At 46.2% G+C, this 20,562-nt stretch overlaps 1 protein-coding gene across 1 annotated transcript in view; it reads right to left on the bottom strand.

The window, feature by feature from the left end:
• Window positions 1–1,169: 1,169 nt before the first annotated feature.
• Window positions 1,170–20,562, bottom strand: part of LOC108797748 (adhesion G protein-coupled receptor E3-like) — a 32,400-nt gene continuing 13,007 nt past the window's right edge. The window contains exons 8-19 of the mRNA XM_018569400.1: window positions 17,739–17,822; window positions 14,601–14,769; window positions 13,646–13,756; window positions 12,300–12,487; window positions 11,870–12,034; window positions 8,708–8,902; window positions 7,014–7,249; window positions 5,187–5,247; window positions 4,691–4,782; window positions 3,470–3,638; window positions 3,279–3,377; window positions 1,170–1,337 (exon numbers count right to left, since the gene is read on the bottom strand). Of these exons, the coding sequence (XP_018424902.1) occupies window positions 1,170–1,337; window positions 3,279–3,377; window positions 3,470–3,638; window positions 4,691–4,782; window positions 5,187–5,247; window positions 7,014–7,249; window positions 8,708–8,902; window positions 11,870–12,034; window positions 12,300–12,487; window positions 13,646–13,756; window positions 14,601–14,769; window positions 17,739–17,822 (1,737 nt within the window). The remainder of the gene's footprint in view (window positions 1,338–3,278; window positions 3,378–3,469; window positions 3,639–4,690; window positions 4,783–5,186; window positions 5,248–7,013; window positions 7,250–8,707; window positions 8,903–11,869; window positions 12,035–12,299; window positions 12,488–13,645; window positions 13,757–14,600; window positions 14,770–17,738; window positions 17,823–20,562) is intronic.

Consider the following 20,562-nt stretch of genomic DNA (forward strand, 5'->3'; position numbering starts at 1 on the left):
ACAAATTGTACATATAATGTTTTTTTCTTTAGAAACACACAATAATAATATAATTTAGGTCACGTTGATGTCTTGTACTTGTGAATATCAGAATATCATTGAAAAGGTGACACATTCCCTTTACAGTAGCTGTTGTGTTGATATGCATGTGGTGTACAGTTCTTATGCAGTTCTTGGCCAACACTTGTCTGGACTCGCACCTGAGTGGTGGCCTCTTCCTGAGTTTTTCCGGTCTTTATTTTTATTTTTTCCACATTTACATTTTTAATACATTTTTAGGTCATTTTTAAGGCAGTTTTAGGCTTCAGCATTTTATTGTATCCGGTGGAAAGCTAGTAGTTAGAAGGAGGAGATCATTGATGCAAAATCTCTTGAAAAGGAAGGATACGTGTATTTTTCGGGTGTCTGTGAAGGTTCCCAATCATCCAGGTTATGGTGGTTTATCTGTAAAAATTTAATTTTTAAAAATCTGTATTGGGAAAGCTGGTCGGATGACCAACGAAATGTCTTCAAGAACAAAAAAATACAGCAGGTCCAGTTGCCTTGATTTATTTTTTACAGATATTTGTCAGGCAATCACATTGAAGTCTATTCTGGCCAAAATTGTGCGACTCTACACCAAAAGAAGTAATTTTGTAAGGGAAAGGGGGCCAAGCGACACTATGGTCAGGTGTGAACAGGCACCATTGAATAGAATGGGTATTGTCATGTTGACTGTTATCTTGTGAACATGCCACCAAATGCTCATGTGTGAATGAGGTCTTAGAGGCGTGTTGTATAAACCAAAGCCGATTTGTTGCCCTTTACATGCAGAGCTGTGTATTTGATCCCAGTAAGGAACGGTTTCCAGTCCTTCGTCCACCATTCCATCACATATAATCTCCAAATGTCTTCGTAGATCACAAAGTCCTCCGTCTTCTGGTAACTTCTTACAATTTAGGTAAAATTTCTTCAGCGTCCACAGATACTTATTTTGGGATTTAGCAAAAAAAAAAAGAAAAATTCTTCAGCTCTCAGAGTGATTTTCCGCAGACTTCCTTTCCAGCTTCTGTACCTCCGAGACTTGACTCTGCTACAAAGTAAAACATTTTATTGTTATTGTCAGTGGTGAGAATTCTAGGAGCGCAGACATGACACGGGACATTGGGTCACAGTATTCCCCCCCCTCCTCAATCATGGAGCTTTGGTCTCCCGGGTACATTGGCTCTGACGCCTCCAGAGAGGTGAAGCCAATATCCCTGAAGTGGCTCATTGTCAGGTCGCAGCAGGAGGAAGGGTTGTGATGATTGGTGGATGGGATGTAGCTCATAGGAGGGGGGTTTAGCACCAGGAATGGGCTGCAGTACAATCGCATTTGTTTAAGAAGATTATAGAGATTGATTGAGAGTGATTTGTGCAAAATGTATTTTAGCAGGAATGATTTCACCGTGGGTGAAAGTTTAGTGACGTCATTTGGCTCATTGAGCTCTTTAGCTAAAATTTGTTTTAACAAAAAAAATATATGTATTTATTCATTTATTTGGGTGGTGAATTTGGGATATTTTTGTGTTTTTAATTTGTAGTTCTTTATATTTATATATTTGTGATTTTTCCTTTTTTTTTCTGTATTTGATCAATAATTGTAACTAAGGGGGTTATTCACAAAGTTGCCGAAGGCAGCCGAGTAAATAACCCAACCGAAGTGAAGTGAGCCGAACAACATTCAGCTATTCACTCCGGCTCAGTACGGCTGATTGCCTTCGGTCAGCCGAACATGCTCTGCAGTGTTGCAGTGCAGAGGGACTTCGGCTAAGCCAATCCAACATCCTACAACTTTTTCCTATCGGCCGGCACCTGCTAGAGTCTTCTAGCAGGTCCCGGCCAATGAACAACAACTGGGTGGAGCCGGCCGTGACGTTACAGCCGGCTCCGCCCAGTTTTTATTGCTTAATGACAGATCAGCGTCCCCAGGTGATTTGGGGACGCTGATCTGTCATTACATCTGGGCGGAGCCAGCCATGAGATCACGGCTGGCTCTGCCCAGCTGTCATTTGCGTGGAGAATGGCCGGCCCTTTATGCAGGCCGTTCTCCCCGCTTCGGCTGTCATATGCCTTCGGCTCGGCTGAGCCACTCGGCTGCCTTTGGCTGCTGCGAGGGCTACAGTGAATAGCCCGTACAGCAGCCCTTTCGGTTCAGTCAGAGGCAGCCAAAGGATCAGCCAAAGCTACGGCTGGATCCTTGGGATCCATAGTGAATAACCCCCCAAGTTTCTATGTAATTTCTTTCACATTTTTTCTGTATAATATAAAATAATGACGCAAATAAGTGGCAGACAAAACAGATCCGAGAAAGTTAATAAGAGCTTCTGTAAGCCTCAAGACACATTTAAATCCCAATGCACCCCCAAAAACCTTCATTTTGCCCTCCCTATACAATGACTCCAGTGCATTCGGCACGCATGGCAACATTTTGCCAAAATATGATGATTTTTGGAGGAATTTGTGTGAAATTAAAACTCAATTACGTTCATCCCTAAAAAAAGATCTATATAAAGATTGTTCCATGGCAGGATGAGGCCACCACTACTCATGCTGTCTGTTGTTTCTCGGCAGCTTGAAGCAGAACACTTTAGTTCTTTGATTGCAACTTGGAGAAAATACCTTTCGGGATGCATTTAAAATTGACTAGTCGCTGACGGCCACAATTCGCACGTTCAGACCCAGATTTTCCGCTGACAGTCGGGTCTTTAAACACTTTACCAACAGCTGCTCTTGAACATTTAATGAATTCTGCTGTTTTGCTGATACTCGCTCCATGGCTCCGAGCGCCAACAATCATCCCGCGTTCAAAGGCTGTTAAATCGCGTTGTTTCCCCGAATCTTCAGAAACAAATCACTTCTACTGTCGTGGTAACCAACCTGCTTCCCTATTTATAATGGTCTGGCCCTCTAGCAACTTCAGCGCAAAATTATAGCTAATTTGCCTACAAACGTCAGGTGGTCATAATAATCCAGCCACTCAGTGTATATAATAATCCAGCCACTCAGTGTATATAATAATCCGGCCACTCAGTGTAGTGCAGTGAGAAAGCATTGTCACCCTAGGACAGGAAGTGTGTCACTGGCAGGATCACCAGGTGACAAAAAGGGAGAAAAAGACTGAAAAATAAATGCAGCCACCACATCCACGGACGGGTTCAGCATTCTACAAATAGTAGTTCTTGGGTTTAGATACCCTGGTTGCATTTATTTTGTAGTGAATGCCAATTACTGTAAAAGATATGAAGGTCGGAACTTACAGACTTTTTGGTCATGGGCAGCGTAGTGCCAGATGTGACTTCTGAGTCTGACCTCCTGGACCGCAGTCTACGGAACCCTCTTCTATACTCTTCCATCACCTAGACATGTCATGAGGAAACTGTTAGGGTTATGTAACCGAGATAGCACCATAGACAGAAGGTTCAGTATACAAATGAATGTATCATATGACCTGGCGGTTGAGCAGGCAGTGCACACAGAAGATGTACAATCCCTGGAGGCTGTTGCAGATGGTGAAGATGTAGGACATGACCAGGGAGCCCGACCCAAACTGGAAGATTCCAATAATCCAGGTACAGCCCAATATGAAGAGTTGGGACAAAGCCTTGAATGTCAGAAGACTGTGGGAGAAGAAGAGTCAATGGAACATGCAGAAAGGTGAAAGCACGAGACAAATGTGTGCTGAAGGTTTAGAACCTGTCCTCTTTATTGCCGTATGGGTCAATGATTTATCCTCACATATTGTCCCAGTGACAACCTTCCATTCTCAATGAGAGACACAGACGGCACTACAAATCGTAGGTTCTAATCCTTTATCACTCTGTTTAAAACTAAATAAACTTTGTATGCAATTGGGGTTTTAATGTAAGTCTATTTATCAAGCTCAGCTTAAGATGAGATCATTCCTGTGTAGAATGTGGCGGTGACAGCAACCGCCATAGGAGCCTGGGGCATGAAGGAACGTCCTTTCCACATGTCTGATCATGAAGCTGCAGGAAGGGCCTTCAGGAGGAGGAGCGGTCTGGACTGGGAATCAGCAGGAACTTGTGGAGTGCTATTGTACAGATAAATGCAGTGCTTGCTGAGGGAAAGGTGGAGGTTTCATCATTCCTGTATCAGAATGAGGACACAGTTGGGTTTGAAGGGTCATCAGTTTCAAGTTAACCTTTCAGTATCATAAAGGTACTGAAAAGGCTGTTACAATCCCCAGCGTGTCCTGAATCATAGACCCCTGTACAATACCAATTTCATATATTGCTCAAGCTGAGGCTCCCAGACCTGAATGGCATTTAGGAGCTCCCGAATGCAATTGGGAAATTCGAAACCCGAATGCCATTCGGGTCTAGCAGCCTCAGCTTTAGCATTATATATACTGTATATGGCTCCCATTTTGCCGTAATGACCCATTCGGAGGCATTAAACCGAAAAACACATCTGATTGGCCAGAAAAGTCACACGTCCGATACAGTTTCCTTTTTGAACGAAATTCAGACGGGATCCGAAACTCTCAAACGTAAATTCGGATTCGGATGCATTGGGGTTTGGAAAATCAAATGTGTCCGAATGTCCGAATTTCGGAACATTTGTCGGAATTTTTATTCAGAACGAAGCGAATCACGCATGTCTAGTTAAACATCTGTATTGTGATTAAACCTGTACATGTCATACCTACCGGGTTTGTTTTAAGGTTGAAACATTTGCATTGAGGGACGCTATCTTCTTCTTGAGGAGCACAAATGTAGTAACCAAGAGAATGAAGTTTATCTGAGGAAACACATTGTGAGAAAAAAAAGTTGGTCAAAGATTGAGGACAGTGGTCAGATCTCCTTCAGAAAGAGCTTCTACCTAGAAGACACTCTCACCAATTGCATCCTGCAAGCATGTGTGATTCTATTAGATCCTAAATCCTCCCCTTTGTGCTAACACTTATCTGGTGGGGGTGTAACAGTCCACTGATTGATTCATTCCAACTCAGCTGATAACTTGCCCCTCGATCTCCCGCTCACAGAAGGTCTGCAGAGGCTGTTGGCATCCCATAAACAGGAACTGATTTCTATTTGGTGCTTTTATCCGTATTAGATGGACACCACTCAATGTGCACGAGGACCCAAAATGTAATGAGCTAGACATAAGCATACAGGACTGGGAATCTCATCTGATATACTCACAGTGATGAACACACAAACCGGACCGATGAAACTCCAGACGAGATCCTGCCTGAGCCAACAACTAGAGAGAGCACAGAGGTATGGGGTCATGTCACTGTATGCAAGTCTATTGTTTGTAAAGCATGTCTGTTAGAGCAAAGAGGAGAATCTCAGGAAGAGTATTCCTTGGAAGAAGAACCTCGGGAAGGTTGTGAAGAAATGAATCTCAGAGAAGATTCCTGAAGAAGAGGGAAGTATCTTAGGAAACACGATGGGTGAACAGAGAGGACATTGTGGGAAGGGTGGTTGGTAAAGAGAGGAGAATCTCAAGAAAATTAATTAGTAGAGAAAGGAGAATCTCAGGAAGGTTAATTCATGGAGAGAAGATAATCTTGTGTTAGGGTAATCGATGAAGATAGAAGAATCTCAGGAAGGGTAATTAGTAGAGAGAGAGAGAACCTTGGGAAGGCTAACCTCTGAAAAAAGGAGCATCTCAGGAATTATTATTATTATTATATGGGATTTATATAGCGCCAACAGTTTGCACAGCGCTTTACAATATAAGGAAGACATTACAGTTACAATACAATTCAATACAAGACGGTAAGGAGGGCCCTGCCCCTGAGGGCTTACAATCTAAGAGGGAGGGGCCAGTGATACATGAGGAGGGAGCTGTGTGGGGATGACTGAAGAGATGAGTCTTAGGCAGTCAGAGTGTGAGATTGATGGACAGGTTGGAGTAGAGAGTTCCAGAGGATAGGAGAGACTCTAGAGAAGTCCTGGAGGCGAGCATGGGAGGAGTTGATGAGGGAGCTGGAAAGCAGGAGGTCATGGGATGAGCGGAGGGGGCGGTTGGGGTGATACTTTGAGACCAGGTTGGAGATATATCCGGGGGCAGAGTTGTGGATGGCTTTGTAAGTGGTTGTTAATATTTTGAATTTTATCCTTTGGGCTATTGGAAGCCAGTGCAGGGATCGGCAGAGGGGGGTTGCAGACACTGAGCAGAAAGGGTAATCGGTGAAGAGAGGAGAATCTCAGGAATGGTAATTGGGGAAGAGAGAAGAATCTCAGGAAGGGTAATCAGTGAAGAGAGGAGAATCTCAGGACAGGTAATTGGTGAAGACAGGAGAATGTCAGGAATGGTAATTGGTGAAGAGACGAGAATGTCAGGAATGGTAATTGGTGAAGAGACGAGAATGTCAGGAAGGGTAATCAGTGAAGAGAGAAGAATCTCAGGACAGATAATTGAGGAAGAGAGGAGAATCTCAGGAAGGGTAATCACTGAAGAGAGGAGAATCTCAGGAATGGTAATTAGTGAAAAGAGGAGAATCTCAGGAAGGGTAATCAGTGAAGAGAGGAGAATCTCAGGAAGGGTAATCAGTGAAGAGAGGAGGATCTCAGGAAGGGTAATCAGTGAAGAGAGGAGGATCTCAGGAAAATGAAGTAGTGGAGAGAGGAGGATCTTGGGAAGGGAAATTAGTGGAGAGAGCAGAATCAATGGAAAGGGTAATTGTCGGATAGCGGAGAACGTCAGGAGTCAATGGTGGAGAGACAGTATCAGGAAGTGCAACTGGCAAAGAGAGCAGAATCTTGGGAAGAGTAAATGGCGTAGCGAGGAAAAGTGTTTAAGTGTAAATAGAGCAGAAAGGGGTAACAGACTCATTTGATGGGGTGAAGGTTATTTTCGCTATTACACAGAGAAGTTAATCTTGGGATGATGAAACATTGGACAGAAGGAGAACTGCAGGAAAATAAGAGAGATTCAGTACACCAGGACGGGTGAATTGGAAGGTCATTAGAAATGGGGATTAGTCTGTTTTTAGACTCTTTTAGTCATACACAACTTACTATTTTTCTGTTCCATATCCATCCGGCCGCATAGCTGCAGAGACGATAATGATGATGAGAGGAATTCCAAACCCGGCTATACACATATACGGGAAAAGGGAGCGTTGAGACGTCAGGTAGTTCATGGCCTGCAGGTTCCGGACCGTCATGAAGAGTAGGGCGCTCTCCAGAGACATCCAGCAGAAGGCACAGAGGAAGGAGAACTGGAGGAGACCGGCAATCACGCCGCACAGGACCTGAGACACACACGGGATGGGGGGAGGTGGAAGAGTACAAACACAGTAGTTAGGCCCACAATCCCTTTGTGTAGAATGATTTTCATGCTTGAGAAGCTTTTTGACCACCAAAACCTCAGACATGTATTTGTGTTAGCGCAGAATCTCAAGTCATCTGATTGGTTGTTTGAATCATAATATGCATAGAAAGATTGTAAGTGGTTATGTGGCCTATTTACTAGCACCGTCAGGGCAGCCATCAGGGGGGTACGGCCGATACTCATGTAAGGGGACCGGGCAGCCTGGGAGCCCGACCGGGTCCCTTACATGACTATCGGCCGACGGTGAAGGGCGAGCAGGCGGAGGCCTGGCCCTAGCAGCGCAGGGCCCCAGCATTGCCGCTCCAGCGGCTTCGAGACAAGCTGGGGCCCCATCAGCGATGCTGCTCGTCTGATGTCGGACTGGCCGGAAGTGACGTCACTTCTGGCCTGTCTGGCGGCAGACGAGGCCACGTGTGCAGGTAAGAGGAGCTAGGAAGGAAGGAAGGAAGGAAAGGAGGGAGGGGAGGGATGCAGCCCTGACCAGCCCACCTGAGACCCCTTCAGAGCCCACCATAGTCAGTCTCAGATGGGCTGTGCAGGGTCACTCTCAGGTGGGTCCTGTGTCCAGCGCGTCACTAAGCCCTGTGTTCAGCGCGTCACTAAGCCCGTGTCCAGCAGCGCGGGGGGGCGGCCTAAAGCCGTGTAAGGGGCCCCAAAATTTCTGACAGCTGCCCTGAGCACCATGCTGACCAATGAGTGCTCGCCATATGTGAGAGAAATGTAAAGTACATACCGCAGGGCGGCAAACCTGTGTACGAAGTGGTGGATCGTGGACAGGTATGCCCCTGGGAGGGGGTGGGGATGTAGAGGGGGCAGATTGGTGGGGGTAAATCAATTTTCATAAATTTTCCTGGGAAAGTGGAATTTCCCTTTAATGAAGCTCATTTTTCATTAATAAAACATTAAATATATTTTTTTAAATATAGGCAGTGCAAGAAAATGAGTTTGACTTGGTATCGGAATTTTGAGCTGAAGATCACACCACACCCCCATGTAATAGAGATAGGGAGAAGGGGAGGTGTTCTATGGTCCTGTTAAAACATTTCTGTTGAGCCTTCTACCAATCCAGTGTCCAGTGTAACCTTCTGGGCGCTGAAATGAACTGAAATCTCAAACAATGTTATCGGCCTTTCCAGTTATATTATGTGAACAACAAAACTCCTCTTCCATGTTAAAGGCGATATGGACAGGAGGAGGTGTTTGTAGTCCAAATCAGTAGAGCAGACTAGGGTGACAAAGCCGCTCCTCGTAGATAAAGTGCAGTGAGTGAGCGTTGTGACTCTAGAACAGGAAGTGTGTTACTGGAAGGTCTTCTGTTTATTCATTTGTCTGTTGCTGGGGTTTGTGAAAGGTTAGGTATCAGGGAACACACATTTACCTTATACCCAGTCTGATGCAGGCCGAACAAAGCCAACAACTGCCCAATGAAGAGACACACGCACAGAGCTGTCAGGACGGAGGTGTGAGCGCTTCTTATAGACCGGCACAGGAGGAAGGTGAGAAGTGACAGGCAGAGACAGACGAGGGACACGCTCAGGCCAATACGAGAGATCAGAACTAAGCCATAGTCCACCTGTAGATGAGATGAAGGAAAAGTTCAAGGGGTTGTCCACCTGGAGATGACTCTTGGTTCCTTGGACTTACCATGCCAAACGGAAGGTCTGCTTTTTTTGCCGACCCCCTGCCGCCTCTTCCCCCAATCAAAAGCCATTCGTACACAAACAGATCACCCGGAAAAAACACTTTGTAACTCAGTCCCAGTCTCCAACACTTCCAGGAGGCAATGGTGGCATCACCGTGCCTCACCGCTGTGCCTTGAGATAGCTGTGTGCTCGAAATCCCATGAGAATGCACTCTTGCTATGGGGCAGAACTTTCAAGCTTCCAGTTCTGGCGGGAGGTACAGTACATCCCCCTCGGCTCCTGGAAGAGTTGGGGGCTAGACCGAGGTAGATAGTTTTTTTGGGGGGGGGGTATTTTGTTGGTTTACAAATAGTTTTTTTAAGTTATTTGTGTTGGTGGCGGACAGGGGACTAGCAAAACAACGGACCTTCCACTGGGCATGGAAGGTATTTAAGTAAATCAGCCCAAATGTGTTGCGTTTTAAATATATTGTTGTTATTATTATCGGGGTGCGTTCATTTTTTTTAAAAACATTGTTTCTAGATATATGTTTTTAATAATACATGTACATGGGAGCAGATATATTTCCTGATGACATATTGCTTAATATCCCAACAGTTCTTCAGAATAAAGGCGGAGGGTTGCATATTGAGTGTTCTTCTACTAGCAGCTAATCTTCAAATCATTATATTTATTGCAACTAGAATAATTCACCGCTCAGCCATAACATTATAACCGCCTAATATTAAGTAGACCTCTGAAGGTGTGCTGTGGTATCAGACACCAAGCCGTCAGTAGCAGATCCTCCTAGTCCTGTAAGTTGTGAGGTGATCGGCCTCCATGGATCAGACTTGTTTTTCCAGCACATCCCACAGATGATCGATTGGATTGAGATCTGGAGAATTTGTAGGAGTCTGCACTGGATTAGAAACTGGCACCAGCGCTGGAGGGATTGCTGAATTTAAGTGGAAGGAAGAAGATGATCAAATCAAGAGGCATCATTTAAGGTGAGTCCTTAAAGCAGCATAGGGGGGGGGGGGGGGGATTTGTGACTTTATTGTCCCTTTAAGTCCTGTAAGTTGTTAGGTGAGGCCTCCATGGATCGAACTTGTTTTTCCAGCACATCCCACAGATGTCATCACCACATTGTTGTGTCCCTCAAACCATTCTTCAACCATGTGTGCAGTGTGGCAGGGTGCATTATCCTGCTGAAAGAGGTCACTGCCATCAGGGAGTACAGTTTCCATGAAGGGGGTGGACTTGGTCAGCAACAATGTTTAGGTCGGTGATACGTGTCACAGTAACATCCACATGAATGGCCGGACCCGATGTTTCCCAGCAGAACATTACCCAAAGCATCACACTGCCTCCGCGGGCTCGTCTTCTTCCCAGAGTGCATCCTGGTGCCATCTCTTCCCCAGGTAAGTGACACACACGCACCCGGCCATCCACATGATTCATCAGACCAGAATGTAGGTAGGTGCAGTACGGCCAATGGCCACTAGATGCCCCCATGGGGCCCTGGAGATAGATGCAGCTCTGGCCTGGGGAGACTCTGTGTCCCAGGAGAGTTGATTTATAGGGGGCGCCCGAGAGGGGAAGAGAGGAGAGTTGTGCTGAGCAGTACAGGAGAGCAGAAGTCAAAGACTGTATGCAGAGTCTCCGGAGGGAGACTGTTTCTTAAACATAGGCTGGTCCATGGGAATGACAGGACCAGGCCTAGGACTATGTAGAGCTACAAAGATTCCCTAGTTTCCCCACAGGGGGAAACCCACCGTGCTAGGACTGACAAGGATGGGATTCCGGAGAATAATGAGAAGCTGTAAGACTAACAATATTTGCCAGTGGGCCTCTGGCCGAAGTAAGTTGTGGACTCTGGGCTGCACCTGGGCTGTACCTCTCTCTCTCTGATTTGTATCACCATGCAACTATCAAGAACTGTGCCGTCATCCCATTCGGGGGTGGCTGAACGTATGCTTTGTTCTGTTAATACCTTTAAGTAAAACCAAGAAAAGACTATCTGTGTGGACTGGTTTTTCTCCCTCCAACCTCTGAGAAGGTTCTACAGGAGGGTGATGTTGGACTGTATCGTGGCTGTAACCATCCAGAGGAGGGTAGGTGTGCAAAGGGGCTATGCCCGACACAGGGTGCCGTTCATGGTGGCCTTTCTCCCTAAGGGGGAGGAAGCGCCGAAGACCGCAGAGGCGGTTGAAGCCATGAGGCCGTGTGTGCGCAGTACTACAGGTGTGGGAGTGTTTGCACGAGGCCAGAGCCGTTGGCCCCTGACCGTGGGGTGCCTGGTTTCGGGTTGCATACACGGGGTTACACAGCCAACCCAAAGGGAACACACACGCAACACCCCAAGAGTGAACCCCGCCTACAAGGCCACCTTCTTCCATTGCTGTGTGGTCCAGTTATGATGCTTATGTGTCCATTGTAGGTACTTTTGGCGGTGGACACGGGTCAGCAGCTTCACAGCCTCATACACAAAGAACTACAATGTACTGTGTATTCAGACACCTTTTTATAGGAACCAGCACTAACTTTCTTTCAGATATTTGACCTGCAGTAGCTCTTCTATTGGATTGGACTCCATGGGCCAGCCTTCGCTCCTCACATGCAACAATGAGCCTGGGCCACCCATGATCCTGTCACCGGTTGACCGGTTTTCCTTCCTTGAACCACTTTTAGCAGGTCCTGACCACTGCAGACTGGGAACATCCCACAATTTGACCCTTTTCAAAGTCACTCAAATCCTCACACTCGTCCATTTTTTCTGCTTCCAACACATTAACTTCAGGGACAAAATGTTCACTTGCTGCCCAATATATCCCCCCCCCCCACTTCCAGGTGTCATTGTAATATATCCCCCCACTTCCTGGTGTTATTGTAATATATCCCCCCCACTTCAAGGTGACATTGTAACTGGGTGCCATGAGGACAGCGAAGGTGGACAGGTGGTTGCATACGCAGAAACTACTGTTCACTCTGTCAGACTTCTGGGTCTCACATCCACGGCTTGACCAAATCTTCAGCTCCAAATCCCAGAACACACATTGTAAGATAAAGGAAGGTGGGACATCCTATGAGGGAGGATATGGTAAGTATCTATTATGCCACCAAAACAAATTTATGCCGTAATACACCAAAACAAAATTTTTTGGGCACCAAAATGACACATGAAGAATAATTTGTGTAACTAAACAAAAAAGACCCAAATTGTTGGGACAAGTGCTATTCTAGTTATAGTGATACCTGCCAATATGCTTGGTGATGCTCCAATGGGAGGGGCGATACTTGATATACAGCACGGGTATAAATGAACTAGTCTGAGTCTTTTGTACTGACCGTTAGCTGTCTCAGGTGGAAGGCCACCGGGGGTTCCAGGTTGGCTGTATTGGGACTGGTGATGGCTCCACTTATGATGGGGGAATTGATCTTCTCACTGTCTTCAGGGTTGTCTTCTCCTAATGCCCCAAAAGCACTGCCATTCAACTTAGATTCCAATCCTATATAGGAGATTAAGATTGCACCATCTAGGAGGAAAATATGAACATACAATAAGGATGGGAAAATACAGTCTGTATACAATACAATTGCTATGTATCTGCTTATAAAGTAAGGGGTCTATTTATAAACAATTTACAGAGCCATTCGCCCTGCGAATCTCTGCGAACATTCGTGTGAATAGAGTTTTTAGATTGTAAGCCCTCAGGGGCAGGGCTCTCCTTACCATCTTGTCTTGAATTGTGACTGTAATGTCTTCCTTATATTGTAAAGCGCTGTGCAAACTATTGGCGCTATATAAATCCTGTATAATAATAATAATAATAATAGAGGCAAAAACAAATCTATATTTTCTTTGGTAAGGAGGGCCCTGCCCCTGAGGGCTTACAATCTAAAAAAGGGAGTGGCAAGTGATACATGAGGATATAGCTGTGTGGGGATGAATTGTTTGAGAACGTGATGGTTGAGCGGTTAGGTTGAGGTGGGATAGGCTTCCCTGAAGAGATGAGTCTTTAGTGATCGCCTAAAGGCAGTCAGAGTGGGAGTTAGATGGACAGGTTGGGGTAAGGAGTTCCAAAGAATGGGGTAGACTCGTGAGAAGTCCTGGAGGCGAGTATGGGAGGAGTAGATGAGGGAGCCGGAAAGCAGGAGGTCTTGGGAGGAGTGGATGGGACGGTTAGGGTGATACTTCGAGACAAGGTTGGAAATATATCCGAGGGCAGAGTTGTGGATGGCTTTGTAAGCGGTTGTTAATATTTTGAATTTTATTCTTTGGGGTATTGGAAGCCAGCGGAGGGATTGGCAGAGGGGGGTGGGGGATGGAAGCCAGTGGAGGGATTGGCAGAGGGGGTGTGCAATGGAAGCCAGTGGAGGGATTGGCAGAGGGGGTGTGCAATGGAAGCCAGTGGAGGGATTGGCAGAGGGGGTGTGCAATGGAAGCCAGTGGAGGGATTGGCAGAGGGGGTGTGCAATGGAAGCCAGTGGAGGGATTGGCAGAGGGGGTGTGCAATGGAAGCCAGTGGAGGGATTGGCAGAGGGGGGTTGCAGACACTGAGCGGTTGGTTAGGTGAATGAGTCTAGCAGCAGCAGCATTCATGATAGACTGAAGGGGGGAGGAGCCTGTGTACAGGAAGGGCAATGAGGAGGGAGTTACAATAGTCGAGACGAGACATAGGAGCAGCACTCACCTTTACTTCCACTCACATGTGCACACGGGACCTGCATGGTGTTCTCCAGCACAGTCAGGGTTAGGGACGAGTCTCTACCACATATGTCTCTGGAAACCTTCATCTGAACCTCTGCAGGAGAGACCAAGAATCATGGAGACACCACACCGTCATATTCATCTACATCAGCTGTGTGTCTGGATGAAGTCTGCTCATTAAGTAATGATTTGCCCATCAAAATTGCTTTTACCACCAAGTGTGACCCTGCTGGGGGATCTGCCCTTCCAGTTTTGTCTGTTACCCGTGAAATTGACAGGAAGTAGAGAAATGTTTTTCACTTCCTGTTCTGTATGAAACTTTCCAAATAGACAAGAAGGAAAAATAAATCTCCAGAGGACAAAGATAGCAATAAAAAACTTGTCAGTCTCCCATTGTGGAGATTTTCCTTAATTTCCTTTTCATAGCTAAAACAGAAAGTGGGAGGAAATCTCTCCACGGACAGGGAAATCGTCTCAGGCAGTTGGCATGGGAACAGGCATCCCTTCTGAAAGATTTCCCCCCTTTTCCTGTTTCCACTAATGTAAACCTTTTGGTCACAAGGACAAAGAGAAGGGTTACACCCCGCAGCAAGGACACAGTTGGCGTGGTGATGAACATGTGATCAGCTATGACAGCAGACATTTGAGGGTTTGAAAGTTCGGTTGAGAGCAGAAATAAGCGCACTGACAACCACGACAGTTGGCAGGCCTTGAAGGTAATTGTTTTGGGGGATTTGAGTTACATTGGTGGGTCTGGTTCCACTTTAAATGACAGAGTCTCCTGTTCTCATGTTCAATACAAATAATAAATGGTGTTAGAAGATGTATGGTGGGAAGGTTTTGGATATATTATATTGGAAGGCATATTTGCTGGTTATACGGTGCTATCAGCAATAATTTTAATTGACCATTGGAAACCATTGTGTCGGCCCACTCACCCATCTCAGGTGTGCTGATGTTTTGGTTCTGAGGGCTGTTTGAGAAGGTTTCCAGCAACGAGGTCTCCACAGTCTCCACTATGGAGGTGAAGGCTGAACGTAGCTCTGAAGTAGTCAAGTTGTTCAAGGTCGTGTGGTTTAGAATCTCTGAGAACTCATTAGCAACTTGCTATGAAAAAGAAAAGACAAAAGGTGGTGAAAGACACACAGGATGAAGATGTCTACAGACATTAGGGAGCCTTCCCTCTATCTGGTCACTTATGATGGGAGCATAGGATGTCCTTAGGTTTATAGGCACCTACACAACCCTGGCCAAGCCTGTTCAGGAGAAAAGATAATTGGCTGGACTAGACCTTCCTGACCAATTGCCATTACTTATCCTGACATAGGCCAGGTTTGGGTCACACATTCGTGGCCGACCACCATCTAATCACTTGTAGACTCCAAAGAATAGAAGAAACAAATGAGGTCATTATATTGGTATTCTGTTTAGATTGTTCAACTAGAAGTGCAGTAACAAATACTAGAATTTCATTTGAATGATAGGACAGCTGGTAAGTCCCAAGAAGTGTCTCCTTAGATCCATAGGTCCCAAGAAGTGTCTCCTTAGATCCATAGGTCCCAAGAAGTGTCTCCTTAGATCCATAGGTCCCAAGAAGTGTCTCCTTAGATCCATAAGTCCCAAGAAGTGTCTCCTTAGATCCATAAGTCCCAAGAAGTGTCTCCCCAGATCTATAAATCCCAAGAAGTGTCTCCTTACAACCATAAGTCCCAAGAAGTGTCTCCTTAGATCCACAATATCATTGATTTAGATGAACCAGGAACACATTCCATAGAGTACTGGGTCCTCCTGGTAAGGACCTGAAGAATGCAATTAGCTCTCAAGACTCCTTCAGAGTTTTAAAATGAATGCTGGCATTGAAAGAGTGAGAAGGTTTCTTCCGGTGCTGCAAATACCTAATGTGGTGATGTATGACCACATCCCCATACTGAGACCACAAAGCTGGTATCTGTAGTAATGAGAATATCCTGTGAAAGAATAGCGGGTTTCCGGCAATGGACAAATGCAGAATGCTCTTAGATACATTCAGCTGCATTTGAGATCATTTTGAGAGTTCCTTCACGAGTTCCTCTGACCTGCATTTGACATCCTTCTGACTTGCAATAAACTACCTCAAGCTGCTTCTGTATTCCCTTTGAGCTGTATGGGGAAAAACTAGTTCTGACAAAAGCAAAAGACCCCCAAAGAAGCTGAGCCATTGCCAATCATCTCTGTAAATGATCTCCCATGATCTTCTTATCAGGGCCGGATTAAGAGCATCATGGGCCTGGTGATGTCGGTTGGTCGGACGGGAAGCAGCAGAGGTAGCTCTCTATGTAGTCAGTCACTCGCTCCCCCCAGCGAGCAGGCGCCTTATATGCCTGATTAGAGACCCACTGGAGCCACTGCCTGATTGTGTTCAGCCCAGCCGGATTGCCAAGGTGATCCGGGCCAGCCGGGCCTATTTTAAGTGGTGGGCCTGGAGCTGGCGCTCTACCTGTTATGGAAAGTCACTGCTGGTGTGAAGGTCCCTGGGCCACTTAGATCTATCTGCTTCTTTGACAAGAGATCTTCATTGGTTCATATAGTCAGTGTGGCTTTCTATGTTGTCTACAGAAATAGCTAATGGAGAATTAAAGGAGAACTATGAGGCGAGTGAAAATCACTCCTCCTCATAGTTCGAGCCGACGTGTGACAATGAAACTGTCACAGGTCGGCTCAATAGATCGGGAAGTGAGCGAACACATACCGGCACTCGCTCACTTCTCGATCCTGTCCCCCCTCCCCGCTCCAATCCTCCAGCGCTGACTGGCGGAACGGATGGGGGAGGGGGCGGGTACAGCTGGCTCTGCCTCTAGATAGGCAGAGCCAGCTGTCAATCACGCAGCTGGGTGGATCTCGACAGTAATGTCGGGATCCGTCCTGGCTGCGGCGTCTCAGTATATAGAGAGCTGTAGCTTGCGATATACTGAGCTTTAGGTCACGGGAGGACGCTAGTTTGTGTCCTCCAGTGACCCTTAGGAGAACTATGGGGAAAAGCCCTAACCCCATAGTTCTCCTTTAAGCTTTCCAAACACTAAGTGAACCCTTGAGTCTGGCCAAAAATGCCCTAAACTTAGCTATACAAATGTATGGCTTATGGCCATTCAGAGGTCTACCTCCTCCTTTGACAATAAGCTCAGCTCAGTCACGTGAACTTACACAGATGACTAATCAACCACTGCTCTGCCTTGAGTAAACTTTATAGCTTTAGGACATATATGGAGGCTGATGGGCAATTCTGGCTCGATTTGATGGGTGAACCTCGTAATTGGAATCTCTCTATTGCAGGGGTGCCCACAATTTTTGTGTTGAGATCTACTTTTCAAATGACGAGCTACATGAGATCTACCAACGGAAAAAAAAACCTCCCCCGCTCTCTCTCTCCTTGCTCTCTCTCCTGGCTCACCTTGCTGTATTTTTCAACAGGCTGTGTAAACCAATATTCTTTGATGTAATACAAAGCACTTCAACCCCCAGTATCCCCCAGAAAGATGTCAGGGAGCTCGGCTCAGCAGACTCGGGTTAATAGGTAATCATGTGTGCACAGCTAAATAAATATGCCAACATGGAATACAGGGGCCGCCATTCCCCCCCTTCCTGATCTACCAGCATCAGCTTTGAGAGCTACTGCTAGATCACCATCTACTGTACCTAATGGGCACCCCTGCTCTATTGTGTCGTATGTTGATGGGCAAATCCTCTTTGATAAAGTAAAGAGCTGAATGTTGTACAACACAGATGGACAAATGTCCAGCAAACATTCGCTGTGCGAATTGCACTGAGAATCCTCTATACACAGATGGTCTACGTCATCAAGAAGGGAAAGGTCTGGAGGATCGAGCCGTCAGGGTCAGTTCCAAGGGTACAGATCACTATAGTAAATATGTCACTGGTGTGAGTCCAATGTTATATGTCAGACATCATCTCGTGTATCATGGTCATTTTATTTGAAAACAATGTGATATACAGTAGCTTGAAATTCCCTTACCATTAGAACTTATCATACCGACAAATTAAATCTATGAGGTCCATTGGGTCATATTCTGTTTTCTTACCTGCGCTGTAACATTGGTGTCATTTCTGTGACATGAGGTTTCTTGAATACGAGCATTTTGCCTCAACAAATTGCAGAATCCATCCTATAATAAAACAAAAACCACGAATGTCATGTCCTTACATTTGGTGGTGGCCATACCTCCCAACCTTCTGGGATAAAACATAGGACACACGCTCCCAATTACACGGACTGTGAAGAATGACTATGCGAAAAACGATTGGTTAGACCCACAAGGGCTATTTCTTCACACTTCTCCTTCATACTGGCATTTCTATGTCCCAAATACAATCATTTAGGGGGTGAGGGAAAGATTAAGGGGTTCATTTATAAAGAATATCTGTGAACTGTTCATCATAGTTACATAGTATTTGAGGTTGAATAAAGACATATGTCCATCAAGTCCAACCTGTTGAGTGTATGTGTGTATGGTCCTGTGTGTGTATGTATAGGTCCCTGTGTCATCTCATTTTTAAAGGAGAACTATGATGCGAGTGCTTTCCACTCACCTCATAGTTCTAGCCGACCTGTGACAATGAGACTGTCACAGGTCGGCTCAGTAGATCGGGAGGTGAGCGAACACATACCGGCGTTCGCTCACCTCTCGATCCTGTCACGGCTCTCTGCCATGACAGGGGAGGGGCTGGATTCCTAGTGTCCTCCCGTCACCCTAGGCTCAGTATATAGGGAGCTACAGCTCGCGGTATACGGAGACGCCGCAGCCGGAAAGGATCCCGACAATTATGTCTGGATCCGCCCAGCTGCGTGAGTGACAGCTGGCTCTGCCTATCTAGAGGCAGAGCCAGTTGTACCCGCCCCGTCCGTTCTGCCAGTCAGCGCTGGAGGATCGGACAGGGGAGGGGGGAATCCAATCACGGCTCTCTGCAGGGATAGATCGAGAAGTGAGCGAGCGCCGGTATGTGTTCGCTCACTTCCAGATCTACTGACCCGACCTGTGACAGTTTCATTGTCACAGGTCGGCTAGAACTATGAGGATGAGTGTAAATCACTCACCTCATAGTTCTTCTTTAATCTCCTTACTTCCAATGAGAACATGTTTAAATTTAGTAGCTCAGGTTCTCCATCCCCTTAATGAGTTTGGTTGCCCTCCTCTGGACTCTTTCCAGTTCATGTGCGAGTATTTGCACGCATCAAGGTTCTTTAACTTATTTGCTTTACTATGGAAATTAAATTTGAACGTTCTGACTGTAATGCCCCATTATGGCCACTAGATGGTAAAAAGGAGCATAGGAAATAAGTATTGAAGCTCTATGCTCCTTTACCGCCATCTGGTGGCCATAATGCTATATGCTCCTTTACCGCCATCTGGTGGCCATAATGCAATATTACAGTCAGAACGGTGGAACTTATTTACACTTGTAAAAGAAAAATCGAAAGGAGGCTTGTGTGTGCATCTATATGCGCACAGGACAAACATTAACAGATATTCATGGGGCGACCGACCCTGCAGATTCTTTATTAATCAACCCATTACACTAGTGAAATTGTGCATTTTTTTGTAGAGTTCAATACATCAAACCACAAAGAAGGAAAACTTCAGTGGGAATTGGAAAAGAGGGATTTGATTCTAAAAGAAGAACAGTCCCTCCAAGTAAGGGACAGTTGGGAGCTATGGTGGTGGCTGTAGTAAATGAAGGAGTGGTGCGGGAGAAAGAAAAGGTGGTGGTGTCTCTTTAACACACAGAAGGGTCATTTCACATTGGTTTAATTATTCCCCTGTGCCATGGTCACACAAACACATGCAATCACCTTTTGGGTGAATCATAACCCCACCACTATTTTTTTAGGTTGTGGGAGCAAACCAGATCACCTGGAGGAGACCCATGGAGTGACACACCAGGCCAATGCAGCATCACAAGTCAAACCGCTTAAAGAAGAACTCCACTTTTGTTGAGACGAACCCAATCCCCTCTGAGCTATCTGTGTGCATTGTAAGGATTTTAACAAACTTTGCTGAAGTTTCCGACCTGTTTCTGTCCTGGAGAAATAGCTGCTTCTTCCAGCATGTCCCTTGCAAACTGATTCCCGAATAGAAGGGTCTCAATTCCTCAATGAGAGTGCCTGATCCTTGAATGGGAGGGTCTGATTGCTGAATAGGAGGGTCTGATCCTTAAATGGGAGGGTCTGCCTGCTGAATGGGAGGGTCTGATGCAGTGGCGTCCCGAGGCTGGGTGTCACCCGGGGGCGGAGACCGGGTGACATCCCTCCGTGACGTCATCATGCATGCGCACTGGTCTTTTTAAGCCCTGCCGGCGGACATCTTGGTGATGGACGCCGGCAGAGGGAGGAGGAGACAGTCAGTCCCCTCCTCTCTCCTGACACTGTCGGCTGTCGGTCCATGACCGAGTGCCCGACATTTCATAGAGGGTGACACCAAAATGACTGTTAGTCATTTTGGTGTCACCCCTAAAATGGTGGCACACGGACCCACCGCACCCCCCTTGTGATGCCACTGGTCTGATCCTTGAATGGGAGTGTCTGATACCTGAATGGAAGGGTCTGATTCCTGAATGGGATGATCTGATCCTTGAATGGGAGGGTCTGATTCCTGAATGGGACGGTCTGATTCCTGAATGGGAGGGTCTGATTCCTGAGAGTGCCCGACATTTCATAGAGGGTGACACCAAAATGACTGTTAGTCATTTTGGTGTCACCCCTAAAATGGTGGCACACGGACCCACCGCACCCCCCTTGTGATGCCACTGGTCTGATCCTTGAATGGGAGTGTCTGATACCTGAATGGAAGGGTCTGATTCCTGAATGGGATGATCTGATCCTTGAATGGGAGGGTCTGATTCCTGAAT

The sequence above is a fragment of the Nanorana parkeri genome, unplaced genomic scaffold (assembly GCF_000935625.1).
Source record: "Nanorana parkeri isolate BGI_ZX_2015 unplaced genomic scaffold, ASM93562v1 scaffold1330, whole genome shotgun sequence".
Classification (NCBI taxonomy): Eukaryota; Metazoa; Chordata; class Amphibia; order Anura; family Dicroglossidae; genus Nanorana; species Nanorana parkeri.